The sequence below is a fragment of the Nyctibius grandis genome, chromosome 3 (assembly GCF_013368605.1).
Source record: "Nyctibius grandis isolate bNycGra1 chromosome 3, bNycGra1.pri, whole genome shotgun sequence".
Lineage (NCBI taxonomy): Eukaryota > Metazoa > Chordata > Aves > Nyctibiiformes > Nyctibiidae > Nyctibius > Nyctibius grandis.
Genome location: NC_090660.1, coordinates 65,310,635 through 65,328,359, shown reverse-complemented (window position 1 = coordinate 65,328,359; position 17,725 = coordinate 65,310,635). Strand labels below are relative to the sequence as shown.

The following is a 17,725-nucleotide window of genomic DNA, read 5'->3' as shown; positions in this document are numbered from 1 at the left end:
CTTTCAGACGATGAAAGGTCAAGAACATCATCTTCACGTACAACTTGTAACTCCAGTTCTCAGTCCAAAAGTTGAAAAAGTGGACTTTAGGTATTTTAAAGTGTTTTCCCTATTTATTGACTTTACCCAGTTTATGCAACTTTTGAAACTTGTAGTGACTGAAATACAATACAGAACGCCTACCTTATCCACATTCATTCTTTTAAACGATGCCTGCAGAAGTTTGAAGTTGTGAATGTATTCATGTTCCAGCTTTGCTTGAAACTTTACTTTCTTCAAGCTAATGCACCCAGGGAACAACATGTCCATGAACTGGCAGTAAGCTGCTCCTATCACAAGAGAATGCATTGACGTTAATCCAGATGCACCCAGCTAAGACCAAATGGTGTTTAATGTCATTAGCAGAAAGCATGAGCAGAAAGCAACTGTGCTGAATACATCCCTGCTGTAATGCAACCTAACACTGTTCACCCAAGATCTACTTGCCTAATGTACATTGAGCAGTGAGACACATTAATGTGGTTTTTTTTCCGTTCAATCTGGATGCACAATGCACTGTGGCATAGCATCTGAAGGACCATCATGACTAAGGCAAAATAAATCCTTCTTCTATTTAAAATGGATGTTCTTGGAGTCCCTATACACAGTAGGACTGTCCATACAGTGAGAAGATCATAGTCAAAATGGAAATCTCTTAATAAGCTCCCTCAATCCTCACAGCCCCCTGAATTCGACCTAGCCAAGACCATCTTTCTTCTGGCACTTGTAGCCGAATGCCAATCAAGTCCAAGGCAATCACGTAAGATTATATCAAACCGCAATTTAAAAGAAATAAACTGTAAAACTCCAGCTTGTTAAAACATACTAGCCAGTTCCCACCCCTCTAAAACAAACATCCTTACTGCTTTTCATCTCCTGAGGAAAGCATTTAAATAAGCAGACTTTAGGGTAGTCCACCAATAGATTTCAGAAGCTGGGCTGCCAGCTTTAGTTCTCACTCAAAACAGTAAGGTTTCTAAGTTCAACTTTGAGGGCTATCTGAACTTACGCAGTAGTAGATAGGGGTGTGTGTAAAACTAATCCAGGGCAGAGCGGCAAGTATAGTGACAAATTTCTAAACAGTATACTGAGTACAGCTAATAGAGATAGCCTTTGCTTGTATGCAGGGAGCTTCCTCCTACAACATCATCATGTCACTGTCATTTGCAAAATAAGTCTTTACTGTTGACACACTCAAGCGTTTGGAAATTAAGGATGAAAATGTTTGAGCAAATCAGAGGAAAACCAATTTCAGTTCTTCAGAAGAGAGTTTTCTACAAAATGCTTGATACTCAGAAAAGATTCAGTGAAGTCCATTTCTGGAGCAGAGGGCTGTAGGGCGTGCAGGGCATACAGATGCCTCAGCATACAGGGCAGGGAGGTGAGTGCCTGATTACTCCTGACAAGTTCAATTTCAATTCCACAAAAAGGACTTCTGTGCATTTAGTGCAGATCAGCTTTGACAAACAAGTGTCCAGATCTCACCTAACAGTTCAGCCCAGTATCAACGACAAGGATTTTTATTAAAAAATAATTCTGCTGAGTGCTCATACAGAAATAATATTAACAAAGCGGGCACCCGGCTTGCCCAGTTTTACAGGAGGAGCAACAATAACTTAAACTTTCAGACATTTTTCTCCACGGGTACACATGCGTTTTGATAGGACCAGCTCTATGCACGAGATAGTTCTCATTCTCTGTATCCTCTCAACCATCATGTCAAGGCTTACAGAGCTCATAACTTCCCAAAAAGAGAAGCAGAGTTTAAGAGTGGAGTCCAAAAAAGTTCCCCAAAATACTGATATGAGTTTTGCTAAGGGACTTACCAAGATCACGCTTTAGTGCTGAAAACCACTGCCATTTTAAAAAATATTCTCTTCACGTTGCCTAGCCTATTAAAAAAATCTGATTTTCCAAGGACACTTTGTGCTTAGCTGTTTTGATATGATTAGGAATCAAAGTAAAATATTCCCTAAAGGAAAAGGAGCCTTCTGGCAAGTTACAAACATCAGATGACACATTTGCATCTTCTTATAGAAAGCTATATAAACACAATTAGTTATTCAAGACTCATCCTTAGCAAGAGAACTGGTAAATATGTGGCAACAGAAAAATGACATTACAATTAAAAGCATGAATATACAGATAATGCATGGCTTGACTACATTTATCACTATTTAATTTAATGCAAGAGGATTACTATGCAATAATTTCATGTTATAAATTGAATTTGTTCCTAACTCTGTCCTTTCATCCTCCCCATACCTCAATTATAAGCTTTACTCTGATATCTAAGTAATTGCCTGGAGGCCTTGAAAATGCACTGCACAACTTTTCATCTAGATCCTGTTAGAAAACTAGAAACCCGAAGTGTCCACATGAGATTTTCTCCTTCTGCTGGTAATGCAAATTCCTTCTGCATGCCTTTAGATAGAGTCTTGCTAGGTTTAAGACTCTAGTTACGGTATTTCCTTATGTTTTCTTCCCATCATGCTGGTAGTTGTTTCTGTGCGTTTGCCAGCCAGGAGGTGGTCCTGCGTCTGCATAATACTCGAGGGCAGAAAACACTGGACTACATCCACATGACAGCACAAACCTGGTCTCTGATACAACATCGAAGCCGGCTGCAGGGCTGTTTCCCCAACAGGAAGATTTTATTACACTGGCAAACACAATTCATTTAAACGCTCCTTCCTGAAGTACAGAGTCAATGTACAAACATGGACTGAACTAAACACTGTAAACTACAAAGAGAGGAAACTCTTCCTGACACCCAAAAGGCAGAGACCTGCCTACCAGAGCAACAGCAGAAAGTAAAAAATACCATTACAGTCAACTGGGATTACCCGATTTTGGACATGGAGGTCATGTACATACTTAATATTATATTGATATTTATTTATAATTTAAAATTTTACCCCTTAAAGCTTGTAGCTGTCACAATGCATTTGAATGCTAAACGTCAGTGCAGCAGAATGGGGATGCTACTTTCTACGCTGCCCATGGCTGATACTTCCTGGAGGCAGCAGAAAGAGCAGTCTTACTTAAGCGATGCAAGACTGTGATGCCTTTACCTTACAGCCACAGCATATAGACATGTGATCCTCTGCATCCTGGACAGCACTTTAGGCCTATTCCATTTATTATACAAGTGATGCTTCAATGCGGGTGCATGGGAAAGGAATATTTTTAACAGAAAATGGCAGTAAAGATGACATCATGGCTTGTGACATACCTCTTGCATAATTTACATGAACAAAAGTATTTTTATGCCATTATATTTTATTCAACATTTTTAAAGAAGTTCCTTATGTTTTCTGCAAAAAAAAACCCTGAATACCACCCCTCTCCATCCCCCCCAAACCTAACAAATCTATACAAAGGAGTTGAAAACATACTACCTGTCCAGAATGGCTCTCACAATAAATCTGTCTCTATGGCCAAAAGACTTTTATATGCATAAACATGCACATACACACATACAAACAGAAATAATTTGAAATCTACTCAAATGAAAGATGAAAACTACAGCTGGCAGCACTGCAGAAGAGGGATCGATGTTAAAAACCTCTTATCCTGTATTAGCTAACCAGCAATTAAGAACCACTGGCTAAAAGTCCTTGTGTGTTTTGATCTAGAATATTGATGCAGCCATTAAATACAGAAGATATTCACAGGCCAGACTCCAAAACCAACCAGCAAACACGGCTGTGCTGATTACACCCCCAGCAGCTGCTACTTTTGGCCTGATTAGTGAGCAGAAAGAGCCCAGCAGCATCACGGAGTTTTCTGGGCTCCCCGCACCAGGCTCAGGGCAGCGCAGGCAGCAAACGGCAGCGAGGGGACTGCACCCATGGGGCTGCCAGAGGAAAGGAAGGGATGCTGGGGCAGAATTAAGACAAAAATGAACAAACTAAGAATTGAAAAGGTGGTTGTTTAAAGCTATTACAATTGAAGAGTTTTGCCACGTGCAGTGATAAAGCTGGAAGGCTTCTACCAAATCTATAAAATCACAACATTTTTACAGCATTTTCAGAGCTGTAGATAATCTTTCACTAGTCCCCCTTGCAGTAAGCAGTGCTGAACTCATTCTAGCTTTTGTCCTATACTTTTCTTTCCCTGCTTCTGTTTCCTTCCCAGACTGTCCATACTGACTTACAGTTCGCTCTGAAGCATAAGCACTCTGCATCACTACAGATGTTCAGTTTTTCTCCTTTCTCCTCTTCTACCTGGAGGCTGATGGATCCACAAATGCAAACAAGTATTTTCTTGATAATCAAAAATACTTCTGCACCTGACTATTTAAAGCAAAAGGAAATTAAAGGAGATAACAACAAAGACAAAAGAATCCTGTTTGCTACAAGTTTTTACTGCTTGGTAAACGTCCTATATTTCAGCTGGAGAGCAAGATTAGATCCTTGTTTTTTTCAGCATTTATGTTTATAAATATTTAAAGGAAAAGGAAAATACATATTTGCAAACTAACTTCTTTAAATATACTATAGTTAGTACTCAATATACTAATAAAGCATATAGTAGAAACACTATAATATAAGCTCAGGTATTGCCAAGTTAATATTTGTCCTCTATAGGAGGGGTCAGGTCAATCCTTCACATCAAATGTCAGAAGACTCTGCCCCTCGCTGCTCATCCCTGCAGTGTGTGGGAGCAAGATCCCAGAAAGTCGCATAAAACCACTCCAGCCAACATGGGAACACAAAGGGCCCATGAAAAGACCGGGCCTGTCTGTGTGGGGGCTGCTTTATTTGAATTCTGGTGTTCAAACCACAGCAAAAGGAGCTAAGTGCTATACTAGAAATTTGCTATAAATGCTTAGTAAGAATTTTGTTCTGGAATGGCATGCAATTCAAGTTTAAACCTTTTAACCAGGCCTCAGTTTGATTTTCATATACTCAATTTTTGAAAAATCCCATTTGGGAAAAAGGCAGACCGTACCTTTTTCTGTAATTGGAATTTTTTGTTTCTTTGCTTGCTTGCTTGAATTTTGCAGCTAATCTAAAAACATATATCCAGTCACATTAGACACAAATTCCTTCAAATTATTCATTCCCTCCAAAGCTTCAACAACCTGACCACGCATTTGGAAAATCCAGGATGATTTGTATGCGTATTAGTCATCAGTACTGCAGCTCACTGGAGCGATGGTTGCCAACACTGATGGGAAACTGCACACGCCCGGTATTTCTGTTGCTGGGACGACAACAACAAAAAAAGGCAGTAACTTGCAAGGAGCATGCGTGACCTAATGGTTTTGATAAGAAAGGGCGAAAAACCCACAAATGCCAGCAATCATTGTTGACAGTACAGCAGCACTTGGGGCTTGCCTTTTACCTCAGGCTTCCTAGGATTGCTTCCTTGGGCGTGATGTTAAGGTAGGTACACAGTAGTAGGTTTTTGATTTAGATATCAGAGTATAGATTTTCATTTAGATTTTAAATGCAGGTGTTCTGTTATGCCACTCAAGGTTTTTTTAAAAAAGTGGGCAAGTCTGTGAGCATAAAGTTGTATTACATATAGCCATACGTTTAAGAAAGAGCACAATTCATGTTGAGCACTCCATTGGAGACCAGAGTCTTCAAATTCCTGTTTGCATTTCCAGCAGCACCTATACGACCTAGGATATAGGTCAACACAACTCTCTTTTTTCAAGTAAAAAAACCCCAACTTAACAAGTTTCAGCCCATTTCCCAGTGAATGTTCAAGCCCACATCAATTTACTGCCTGTTTAGTTGTAGAGAAGCAAGTGTTTATGGGGCTGTGCTTCAACAAAGCCACTCTGGCCTGAGCTTCACACTTCCCAGCAACAGTCTTGGGAGGGCACTTAAAAAAAAAAATAATAAAATTGATGCAGATTAGAGGGCAGCCTTGCACTCCTGCACAATAGTTGCATGGGCACAGATGCCTCAATGAGGGCAGAGCCAGTGCCTGCATACAGATGGGAGCTTCTGAAAGCAATGCTGCCACCACAGAAAACAGCCTACAAGAACTGTGTACCTCCTACAGACCTCACCAACAATCATTGAGATACATGTGTCTAGATGACATCTGCTTCAGACAATCCTGTTCCACACAGGTGGGGCATTTATGTGACATAATCCAGGATACCCATTGATCATTTTAAAGAATGCATGTGGGAGGGAGGTTTCCCCTGTGTTAACTTGTATTCTTTTTTTCTTAAATATGTAAATTGTTAAGCTGCTCATAAATTATACACGGCAGAGTTTCTAATACTTAATTTTTAGCAATAATTTATTTTGAAATTCATTAATTTTTAAATGGGAAGATCAGAACAATTTCAGAAACACAGTTCCCGTTTACCCTAAAACAGCTGCCTAACTCGTCATGTCTAAAAAAAAGTAGCACACAAAATCTAACAAGCTCTTTCAAAAGGGGGGAGATCAAGCAACTGACTGCAAGCGAGTGCTATAAGGAATTAAATAAAGTGAAAACCTTATTTAAGTTCTATTCCTCCTGAATTCTTAATGAATGGCATTTAAAAAAAATGTTATTGGCTGAAAATCTCATGATACTGCTCTGCAAGCTTCCTCAGAAAGTTTTGGAAATGATCTTAAATCCAATCATTAACATCCATTGTATCCCTCTAATCCTAAACATCATATGGAAGACATTAGAGAGTCATTGACACTAAGCGTCCTCTGTGTTGCATGACCTCAGGACAACATGCCAGTTCCTTGAAACACGGCTTGGTTACAGAGGGCAAATGGGATCAAGCCATGTTTTAATCATGTTTCCATGTTGCTCTAGAGACCCAGCCTTTGCAAGGCTGCAAACTGGAAAAAAAAAAAGCCACCGATGTTGAAACACGCTTCAGCTTCGCAGGCACTAGCACACTTGGTTGTACAGAAATCATGGTGGCACCAAATGCTCCAACAGGGTCCTATAATGCAGATTTTAGTAACACACGTATAGAAAGTTATGGGTTAATATAGGCACTCAGCAAAATACACCTTCCGAGACATGAAAAAACGAATCCTATGGAGCTAAGCCACAGAATACACCCCGTTCACAGAATCACAGAATCAGTCAGGTTGGAAGAGACCTCAGGGACCATCGAGTCCAACCATTGCCCTGACACCACCATGTCAACTAGACCATGGCACTAAGTGCCATGTCCAGTCTTTTCTTAAACACATCCAGAGATGGTGACTCCACCACCTCCCTGGGTAGCCAGTTCCGATGTCTAATGACCCTTTCTGTAAAGAAATTCTTCCTGATGTCCAACCTGAACCTCCCCCCCGCGAAGCTTGAGGCTGTGTCCTCTTGTCCTATCACTAGTTGCCTGGGAGAAGAGGCCAACTCCCACTCCACTATAACTTCCCTTCAGGTAGCTGTAGACTGCAATAAGGTCACCTCTGAGCCTCCTCTTCTCCAGGCTAAACAACCCCGGCTCTCTCAGCTGTTCCTCATAGGTCATACCCTCCAGACCCTTCACCAGCTTGGTCGCCCTCCTCTGGACTTGCTCCAACACCTCAACATCTTTCTTGAAGTGCGGGACCCAGAACTGAACACAGTATTCAAGGTGCGGCCTCACCAGTGCCGAGTACAGAGGGACGATCACTTCCCTAGACCGGCTGGCTACACTATTCCTAATAGAGGCCAGGATGCCATTGGCCTGCTTGGCCACCTGGGCACACTGCTGGCTCATGTTTAGCCCGCTGTCGATCAGCACCCCCAGGTCTCTTTCCGACGGGTCGCTTTCTAACCACTCTTCCCCCAGCCTGTAGAGCTGCATGGGGTTGTTGTGGCCGAAGTGTAAGACCCAGCACTTGGTCTTGTTGAACCTCATGCCGTTGGTCTCGGCCCATCTATCTAACCTGTCCAGACCCCTCTGTAGGGCCTTCCTACCCTCCAGCAGATTGACACTCCCACCCAGCTTGGTGTCATCTGCAAATTTACTGAGGGTGCACTCAATCCCTACGTCTAGATCTTCTATAAAGATATTGAACAGCACCAGCCCCAGAACTGAGCCCTGGGGAACACCGCTAGTGACCGGCCGCCAGTTGGACTTTGCCCCATTCACCACCACTCTCTGGGCTCGGCCATCCAGCCAGTTTTTAACCCATCGAAGAGTCCACCCATCCAAGCCCCGGGCAGCCAGTTTGTCTAGGAGGATGCTGTGGGAGACAGTGTCGAATGCCTTACTGAAGTCTAGATAGACTACATCCACAGCCCTGCCCTCATCTACTAAGCGGGTCACTTGGTCATAGAAGGAGACCAGGTTGGTCAAACAGGACCTGCCTTTCATGAATCCATGTTGGCTGGCCCCGATGCCCCGATTGTCCTGCATGTGCCGTATAATGGCACTCAGGATGATCTGTTCCATCACCTTGCCTGGCACCGAGGTCAGGCTGACAGGCCTATAGTTCCCTGGATCATCCTTCTGACCCTTCTTGTAGATGGGCGTTACATTTGCTAATTTCCAGTCAGCTGGAACTTCTCCAGTTAACCAGGACTGCCGCTAGATAACAGAGAGTGGTTTGGGAAGTTCCTTTGCCAGTTCCTTCATTACTCTGGGGTGAATCCCATCCGGGCCCATAGCCTTGTGGGTGTCCAACTGGCACAGCAGGTCACTAACCGTCTCCTCCTGGACTATGTATATATACACGAATGACATGCAGAAGAAAAAGCCCTTCTCACCATCTCTCTCTCTGGCCAGTACCCTTCTTCTCCCGTCACCTCAGCCCTGCTCAGAAAGATCTTTGCTGTGTGCGGGAGAGAAGAAACGGCTCTCACACAGCGCTGCTCGGGAGGCAGCGTGCCTGGCACCCCAATTCCTACTGCTACCGGGGGTCCTGAAGCTGGGTGGTGCCGGGGACACGACGGCCACCTTGCAAACAATGCTGCCAGGCCTGGGAGATGCTGACCAGCCCCACGGCACAGAGCCCCAGCGCGCAGTCCATGGAAGCAGAACACCTCGGACACCCTCCACAAACCAGGAACGACCCTCCTGCCTGCACAGCACGGGTTGCAAGGGACAACAGCCCGCAGAGGCTGTGATGCAGCTCTCCCCCAAATCCTGAGCCGGAGAGGCAACACGGAATCAAACAAAGAACGACATCTGCCCTATCGTCACACTGCCTGCCTTCCTCCGAGATCGGGGAGGTGGAGTACCAACAAAATGTATGTATAAAGGGACTATATATTTTCGCAGGAGGAACGCTAACTAAGATAGGGTACTAGCTACAGCAGTCACCACATGAAAAATGCGCTGTGGCAACACCCAGGGCATCCGCAGAGAAAGCATCACAGTCTAAAATTCGACAATGCCAAACCACATGCTCTCTTTATAATGTGGTCCTTTATTAAAAGCAAGGAAAAAAAAAACCACCCCGCATTTAATCCTTGATCCTTGCATACAAATCCTGAAAGACAGAAGGTCTGTATGCACTGGAGGCCGGACAATTTGCAAGTTTATAATTCTACTGAGAATTTTCAAATGGGGGGCGGGGGGGAGATTCTCCTTAACCTCAAAGGATCACACAAGTACAGCTAAACCAGAAATTACACCTCACTTCAGGCTGCATTTTCCTTCCTTATACACATTTACCATTTCTAGCTTCCTTGCTTATAATTTATATAGCTTGTACACTTTGTGTTGTTTCTTTTTAATTCATATGCAAGCCCTGTATAGTCTCCTGCCTGACTCTTATTTTGAATATACTCTCGTGTTGCAGCCAAACACTCATGAAAAGCCCTGTAACAGGTTCACTTGGTATTCCCTATAGATGAAAAACAGCCTTAGTAAAGAAAATTCAGTTATAAGCTGTTTAGTAAGAGTTCTTTTTAAGAAGCCACTGTGTATTCATTATAAAAATAGCATGACTCCTAAGAAACTACTAGTGTCATAATTCATATGAAACTCCTATTCCCCAAGCCTATGGGTGTTGCACATGGGATCCTGCTACATTAAATCCATTCAGTTGTTCTCTATTATTTTTCATTCATGTATCATGTATAATTAAATGCTCTGAAGTCTAATGCCCATCTAAAGGCAATGCACTATGCCTTCAATTAAAACCAGGGATTATAAATTTCATATTCAGGTTAACAACGTCGCAGGAATTCAAACGCGGAGACCAAAAACTGACAAAATGACACTCACCTAAAGCAAAGAGAATTGTATTGCTTTGAGATGCTCAGAGAGATTTTTCTCTTGAGCTGTCAAAACTAAATTACCAGAGGAGCTGCAGACCAAATTTAGACTCTCCAGGGCTTCATCCATCCATAACCTGGCCTTTTTGGCACATCACTACTACAGCAGGCATTCAGAAAGCTCAGAGGACACTGCACTTTGCTCAGCCTACTTAGCAGAGACAAAAACACATGTAAGACTCCCAAAGAATACAAATACTTTATGATTAAGCCAGCCTCTTCCTTTTCTGCTCCTCATCCTAGCAGCTCTGTTCCTGTAACTGGCAGTTGCGGAATAGGCTGGTATTGCTACAGCATGTATATTACCAAAGCTACTTCTCCACAGCAATGAGGAAAAACAAGGTCTGATTGCTTTTTCTGCCTTTATTATGTACTGTCTTGTTAAGCTTTAAATGCTCTGAATAAAGCCTTTAGTAAAGGCAGAATGTCACATTATTCTTTCTTGCTTAAGCTCAGAATGTCCAAAATTATTGCTAGCTTGGCTGCAAAACGTGGGCATCCATGAGGTCTCACAGCCAGGTGCTGAACACGAGCATATGCTGCAACTAGGTAGCTCATACCTCCTAAAAGTAACGCCTTCGAGCTTTTTATTCAGACTTAGCATCCCCTCACTGTCCCTCCCCTGCTTTTTTTTGGCCTTGCATTTAGCTTTTTCTGGCCTTTCGATTGCTCCTATTAAGAAAAATAGAAAACAAGAACTGAATAGTCGTATAACAGCATGACAAGTCCTAATGCTTTTTTCTAAAAAAGAAGAAAATGTCCATGCAATTTTACAGTAGGTTATAAAAATTCACTTACAGTGGCTCTGCAGCTCCCTGTTAATGCTGTGAAATGCTTCATAGTTGTAAAGAGTTTCCCACATATTCCTTCTCTTTGAAGTTCTGGAGAAATGCTCATATTTTATGGAAACTAACATTAAGCTGCATGAAAGCTGCCAATGTTTCAAGGAACATCAGCCAAAGGAATGCCAGAACAAATGAGTTAGATCAGCTGTTCTCAAACTACGGTCCATACCATGCTTGCTGGTGCTCTGCCTGTTTAGTTGGCTGGTCATTGGTGCTATTGTTCCCCTAGTTTCCATCCTGTAAACTACACTACAAGTAGACTAAATAAACTATATGTACTTTAAATAAACTACTTGGAGTTTACACAGTAAACTATATTAAATACAGAAAGATTCCCAAAGCTTCTTGTCCATCTGTCTTCAATCCCTACACGTGCATGTCTTGCATGTGAGAAATGGACTATGCAGACTCAAATGGAAAGAATCATAGAATGGTTTGGGTTGGAAGGGACCTTAAAGATCATCTAGTTCCAACCCCCGTGCCATGGGCAGGGACACCTTTCCACTAGACCAGGTTGCTCAAAGCCCCATCCAACCTGGCCTTGAACACTTCCAGGGAGGGGGCATCCACAGCTTCTCTGGGCAACCTGTGCCAGTGTCTCACCACCCTCACAGTAAAGAATTTCTTCCTAATATCTAATCTAAATCTACCCTCTTTCAGTTTAAAACCATTCCCCCTCGTCCTGTCACTACTTGCCCTTGTAAAAAGTCCCTCTCCCGCTTTCCTGTAGGCCCCCTTCAGGTACTGGAACCTAGTCCATAACAATACTGTGCTCTAGTGCCTGCAACAATCTAGCAGAGTTTAGATTCATCAGTTCAGAGAGTAAAGTCTCCTGGATCACAGGAAGGACTGTGCTAGAATGCTTCTTCAGCCCCTTCTGGGATTGTAATGAACATTAACGCAAAAATAAGTGTGTAAGTATCTTAATAATTCTTATCTTAATAAGAATGTAAAAGCATCAGGTAACAATAGCAATCAATACAATCCAGGAAGTTCTAAAGGAAGAAAAGATTTAATTTTACACGCAATGGAGTAAGAGCTCTAGTGAGACGACCCTTTTTCTGTTTTTCCCTTGTGGTGCGTCCCAAAATCCTCACTGGAGGTCACAGAAAAAATTGTATAAGAAGCTGTGTAATGAAATGGGACAGTGGGTTTGTGACAATCTCCATGCTGTTCTCCTGCCTGCCCCACCCAGCTGAAATCTGTCAATCTGATCTTCTTAAGTATCTTTAACTCACCCTTTTCTGCGTAATCAAAATTTTCTTAGATCCCCTCTCCCCTATTTTGGGAAAGGGTTTGGGGTTTTTTTTGTCATTGCTTTTTTTGTAAGCCCACACATATTTAACTTGATGGAGAATTCACTTCAAAAGCTTCCTTTCAACTATTTATGAGCATATAAATAGCTATGCAGGAACAAGTCAATAACTTGCCTAGTATGCTTCCTGTTTCAAACAATGGTAAACGTTGGGTATTTTGGGATGAAAATGTCCATTTTCTTGTATCTTTCTATCTCCTTATAAGGGTGTGTATATCTATCTATATATATATAGCTATATATAGCTACACCTATATTTACACATACGTGCACACACACCCCCACATGAATATTTTCTTTATGTACAATTCACCAAAAAACCCACTTAGGCTAACTTCCTGACAAGTAAATATAACAAGAGCTAAATATAACATTCCAATTTCAAGTTTAATAACTGTTAAAAAGTTTTTTTCCCATGTTCTATGCCTTTAGTTATTTAGTTTGTATTAGTTACTTACGTGCACTTTAACTTGCACTTTTTCAACCTCAATTTCATAGTCATTGTGCAAGCATGCAAGCCTGCTTCTGCAGCTGAGATTTGTTTTTTAAATTTGAAGTGTAGGCTATGAGGCTATCATCCTCAAAGGATTTTCTATACCTTTCAGGGAACATCTCTGAGACAGAAAATTTACCCAGAATTGCAGGTAAATTCAAATATTTGAATATGAGACCCCATTTATGCATTTCAGCTGGACCAGTAAATAGCTGACATGTGGTAATGTGGTTTTGGTTCTATGTACTTAGAGCATTGTCTTCATAAGTAAGATATTCCCAGCATGTCAGTTGTCTGGAAGTAGCAATCTAAGTTAGATGTCCTCCAACACAAACAGCTTTAAATTTAAAAATCACAGTAGGAAATCAGAAAGAATCGCTCCCAGGGGCATCTGTATTCTCAGTGAAACATCAGCCTTTGTCTGTGTCATTTCTAGTCATCATCTAGTTACAGACCCTGTTGTTTAACACTTGCCACTCTGATTAACCAAAATGTCCAAAGCATTCAAACCATTACCCTTTTTTTTTCAGGGCTCATTACCAAATTTACTTACAACAAGAGTTCAGTTACATTTAAAGAGAAACAGGCAGATTTTCTTGACAAACTTCTAAAGCCCCCACAGCAGCTAAAGGCTCATTTCCTCAAATCCATGTTTTTCTTCACAGTCACACCTGTGCTCTTTTTCTGCAAACATCAGCAGTGATTTGAGGACCCTTAGCAGGAAGGAAAAGGTGCTGGAGAATTTCGTTCACCCGAGGTGTGTCGGTTTTCTATTTGTCTCTTTTTCAGCTATGTCCACCCTCTATTTGAAAAGATATCAGCCCGGTAGCTTTAAAACACAAAAGCTTATCACTGTATTCTTTTCTTACTTAGTCAACCTTTTTATTACTTCTATGTATCTTCTGCTACATTCATCCCATTTACTTTTGCATTTGTTATGCTTTCTCAAGGCACCTTATCTTTCCATGATTAACATGAACACAAAAACGCTTCCTTTGCACATACATTAGTCTCTTTTCTCAGAGACTGTTTTATGTCAAAGTTAAAAAGTTATCTATTTTCAACGAATCAGACTTTTAAAGTGGTTTTAAAATAAATATTTGTAGAGCATACCATGCTTTCTTACCTGAACAGAGTTGTTCCACTTTTGTGTAGTTTAAAGCTAATATATCATTAACCCATGCGATGATGTCATGTCTGCTCATAGTCTCTTGGGTTATAGAGGTAGAGTACACGTTGACCGCCATTCCCCAACTAGGAAAAAAAAGGACAAAGAATATTTTGGACATTTTGATAATTGTTTTCTGGATACAATGAATTTATGTTTCTTATTCAAAAAAAAAGAAGGAAAAGCTGCATCACTGCACTACCTTCCGTTATTTTTTGAGAAAGGAGGCTTAATTTTTATTCTTTGATGATACATGACCTCCTCAATGTCCTCTTGGAATCTATGAACATATTTATCTGGCTGTCATTGTGAACTTAAAGAGCACACAAACCTACAGTATTCTGCTTAATGCTAATAAGGTAGGAAAAAAAGAATCAGACACAGCCTGAAGATACACAGATAAGATCAGAGACCTGGGATTTCGTCACATAGTGCTGCACAAATATAGTGATCTGACATCTACCCGTCAGTTTTTTGCCACTGCAGGATGAGCAGACAGTCTAAACCAGTATTTAATTTTCAGATAACTTCTAGAAGATGTAGCTGTTCTACTTACTCAAATACTGATTTCTTACTGAGACAGGGGCCTTTTGGATCATTAATTCAGTTCCTAACAGTCACGGAGTGAATAACAGATAATCTTTTTTATCAATTTACCAACCTCTACCCTGAAAGAGTAACTGAGACTTGCACTCCCAACCGTCTGGTTGGAAAGTTGCTGCGGAGCCCGATTCCTCTAAATCGTTAGAACGCTTCCTCTCAGATTAAACTCATTTGTTCTTCTGCCAACATTATCCTCCAGTTCTAATGGCTTTTTCTTCCCCAAAGCTGATTTCATAATGCATTAGGGACAGCACTCAAGAGTCTGTCCCAGTGCCCGGGTAGGCTAGATTAAACAAATCAGTCCTCTGAGTCTCATAATAAAAGTCAGACCTTCACTTTCTGGTCATGCCAGCAGTCCTCCTTGAACAGAGCCAAACAGTTTCAGACTGCGTCCAGATAACATTTCACCAAGACCTTGGAAAATGACACTCTGTGTTGAAAATTTTCATAGCCACATCACCTTAAATAGATCCCTCTAGTTAGCTGAGGTCCTTTCCTGCAAGTAGGTCTAATTCATAGTAGCTTTTATCATCAGTCCCCAAGTACATAAACTGAAAACGCATACTACTCAACTTTATCCCCTGTTATTCTGTGCTAGTCACATCTTTCTGTTGCGAGACATGGCCAAGAGAAAAGATGAGCACATTCAAGTTTATCTCATCAATAGTTTTAAAGAGCAGAGTCAAGGTCATTCATTAAAAGAGTAAATAATGTTCCCAAGACTAGTGGACTTCAGGAAGCCCACTAGTAACAATCTGCGTACGAGGTGTCTCAGAAATGATCAAGTAGTCAAACTCGCGCTATTATTCTTGGAAAGAAAAAGTTTGGTGAGGACTGCACACTTTTGTCTCTAGGGTCACCTTGTAGCTAACACTGAACTGGCTTTGGTGCCAGTCCTGCCACCTCTGCCTTAGACCTCAACCTTCTCCCTCAGTGAAAGAGCATGATCTCCTCTGTGGGATCTGAGGTCTGCCTGGACTATTTCCATTGACAATTTGCAAAGAGGTAACTGCTTGAAGCTTGATAGACAATTTTGCAAAGAACTCAAAGACTGCAGGTTAACTCTATCCATTTTTTAGGTGTGCTGGAGCAACACAGATAAAAAGTGTAAAAATCTACCAGAATGAAACCTGACACAGTACCCTATAAGTGTGTAAGTACGTACAGCAGGGAATGTATTTAAAATACAAGATGACAAAGTTCATAATACAGGTCACCTTCTACAAAACAAATTTCACAAACACAGAAGATCATTCAAATTGTCCCCATCTACTGACATTGAGATACAAAACATCAAATCCCCAAATTTGTCTGATGAGAAGGAAAAAAATTTAAAAACAAGAAGAAAAGACAGACCAGTAAGGGAAAGCAGGCTCAAAAAATTCATGCTCCGATAGGCTACTACTGCCAGCAATTCATTCAGAACCAGGCTCTACCCCTCTACCCACTTCTGCATGGGCACCTCCAAAGCACAGAAGAAATCAGCCTGTCTTCAGTATGTTCAGTTCTTCCTGCAGGCTCCCAGACAGCACAGCTAATTATATGAACGTAGCACTGTATTCACTGTAACAGTTAGCAAAGGTCATTTTCTTGGCACACACTCAGTGCTTGGATTGAACCGAGCGCTAGGAACAAAGTTTTAGAAATAGGGAGTGTCCTTTTACTCTTGAAACCACACCATAACGGCTAACCATGAAAGCTTAGCTTCAACACCAGGGTGGAAGGAAGGGACTGATCACAGCACAAAGGCACCCAGCACCTTTGTTACTAATGGCATCTGAAGTTTAAACTGCCACTGTTAGCATGGTTTTTACTTTACTATTCCTAGCCTTTTTACATAGATAAGAAACTGACAGAAAGATACTACCACTGTCACTGTTAAACTAACATGTTAAGTATTGTTTGTAAGATCAGTTCAAGTAACAGCTTAACAGTGACTTTAATATTCATTTAAGATTCAGAATAGTGAGCTTAATATTAAACTAAGATATCAGTACGGAACAGTCTACTCACTTCTAAAGAAGCTAAAGATATTTAGATGCTAACATTTGAAATAAAGCTACTCTGATTTGCAATTGCCACTACTTCATCCAAATTTTAATTGTCCTCTGGAGGCCAGGCAGAACTCAGAACAACCATCAGCTAGTGAAAGCATTAAGTCTACTCTGTTAAACACATCAAGAAAATCCACACGCAGGAAGGAAGCAGAAATTCCCTCATCATCCTCTTCCAAAAGCAACTGCAAAGACAAATACCTATCCTTCTGCAAGTGACAGGAGGGCAAACAAACTCCTTTGCTGCAGTGCACGGGATGGAGACCTCTACTTCAGGAAACAGTGAGTAAATTAATAACCTTGAGTTTTACAATGATACCTTAAAGGATACCTGTAATATAACTTTACGGTGTGTCTGCAAATGAATTATAGTCTATGGGTCAAATGAAAGTTGAGGCTCTTTGATAGAGACAATAACTTCACATTCATACACACAGATAAGCACGAGGGTGTATCAATACAATTTTAAACAAATGTATGCAAAATGAATCAGAATTTCTATTAAACAAAAATCAACAACATGCCATTGGCATTTATTCTCAGTGACTTGTTAACATACGTCTGAACTTACTTGTATGTCCTAATACACTACTTCTTCCCAATAACATTATTTACATTTTTGACTTGTTAGGCTTTGCCTTTTTTAGGCTGAAGGCTCTCAAGCATAAGGCTGCGATGAGGCTTATACAAGCCTGAAAATCAGCATCTACCTCACCGAGCTACAGCAACTAAAAGCAGATTGAAGATTGGCACATCACATCCCCCACTTCAGAGCATGCAGGTGGAGATTAAAAACCTCTGGCTGTTGCAGTACTGCTTAAACACAAAGGTCTCTGCCTTGTTTTACTTATAAGAAACTGAAATTCAAATCCCTCATAAATACAGACAAGCCATAGGAAAGTCTTCACATATTAGTCCAGCCCATTTCAGAAAAGCACTTCACACATGCACGGCTGAGCACCACAGACCTGAGTTCAGAGAATTAGCTAGGTCCTGAAAATCATGTATATGCTT

At 41.2% G+C, this 17,725-nt stretch overlaps 1 protein-coding gene across 3 annotated transcripts in view; it reads right to left on the bottom strand.

The window, feature by feature from the left end:
* The window catches only part of MAPRE2 (microtubule associated protein RP/EB family member 2), an 83,687-nt gene that overhangs the window by 31,776 nt on the left and 34,186 nt on the right, over positions 1 to 17,725 (bottom strand). For all 3 annotated transcript variants that reach the window (XM_068395966.1, XM_068395963.1, XM_068395964.1), the window contains exons 2-3: positions 14,013 to 14,140; positions 184 to 329 (exon numbers count right to left, since the gene is read on the bottom strand). In XM_068395966.1, coding sequence (XP_068252067.1) covers positions 184 to 329; positions 14,013 to 14,133 — 267 coding nt within the window. In that variant the 5' untranslated portion in view covers positions 14,134 to 14,140. The remainder of the gene's footprint in view (positions 1 to 183; positions 330 to 14,012; positions 14,141 to 17,725) is intronic.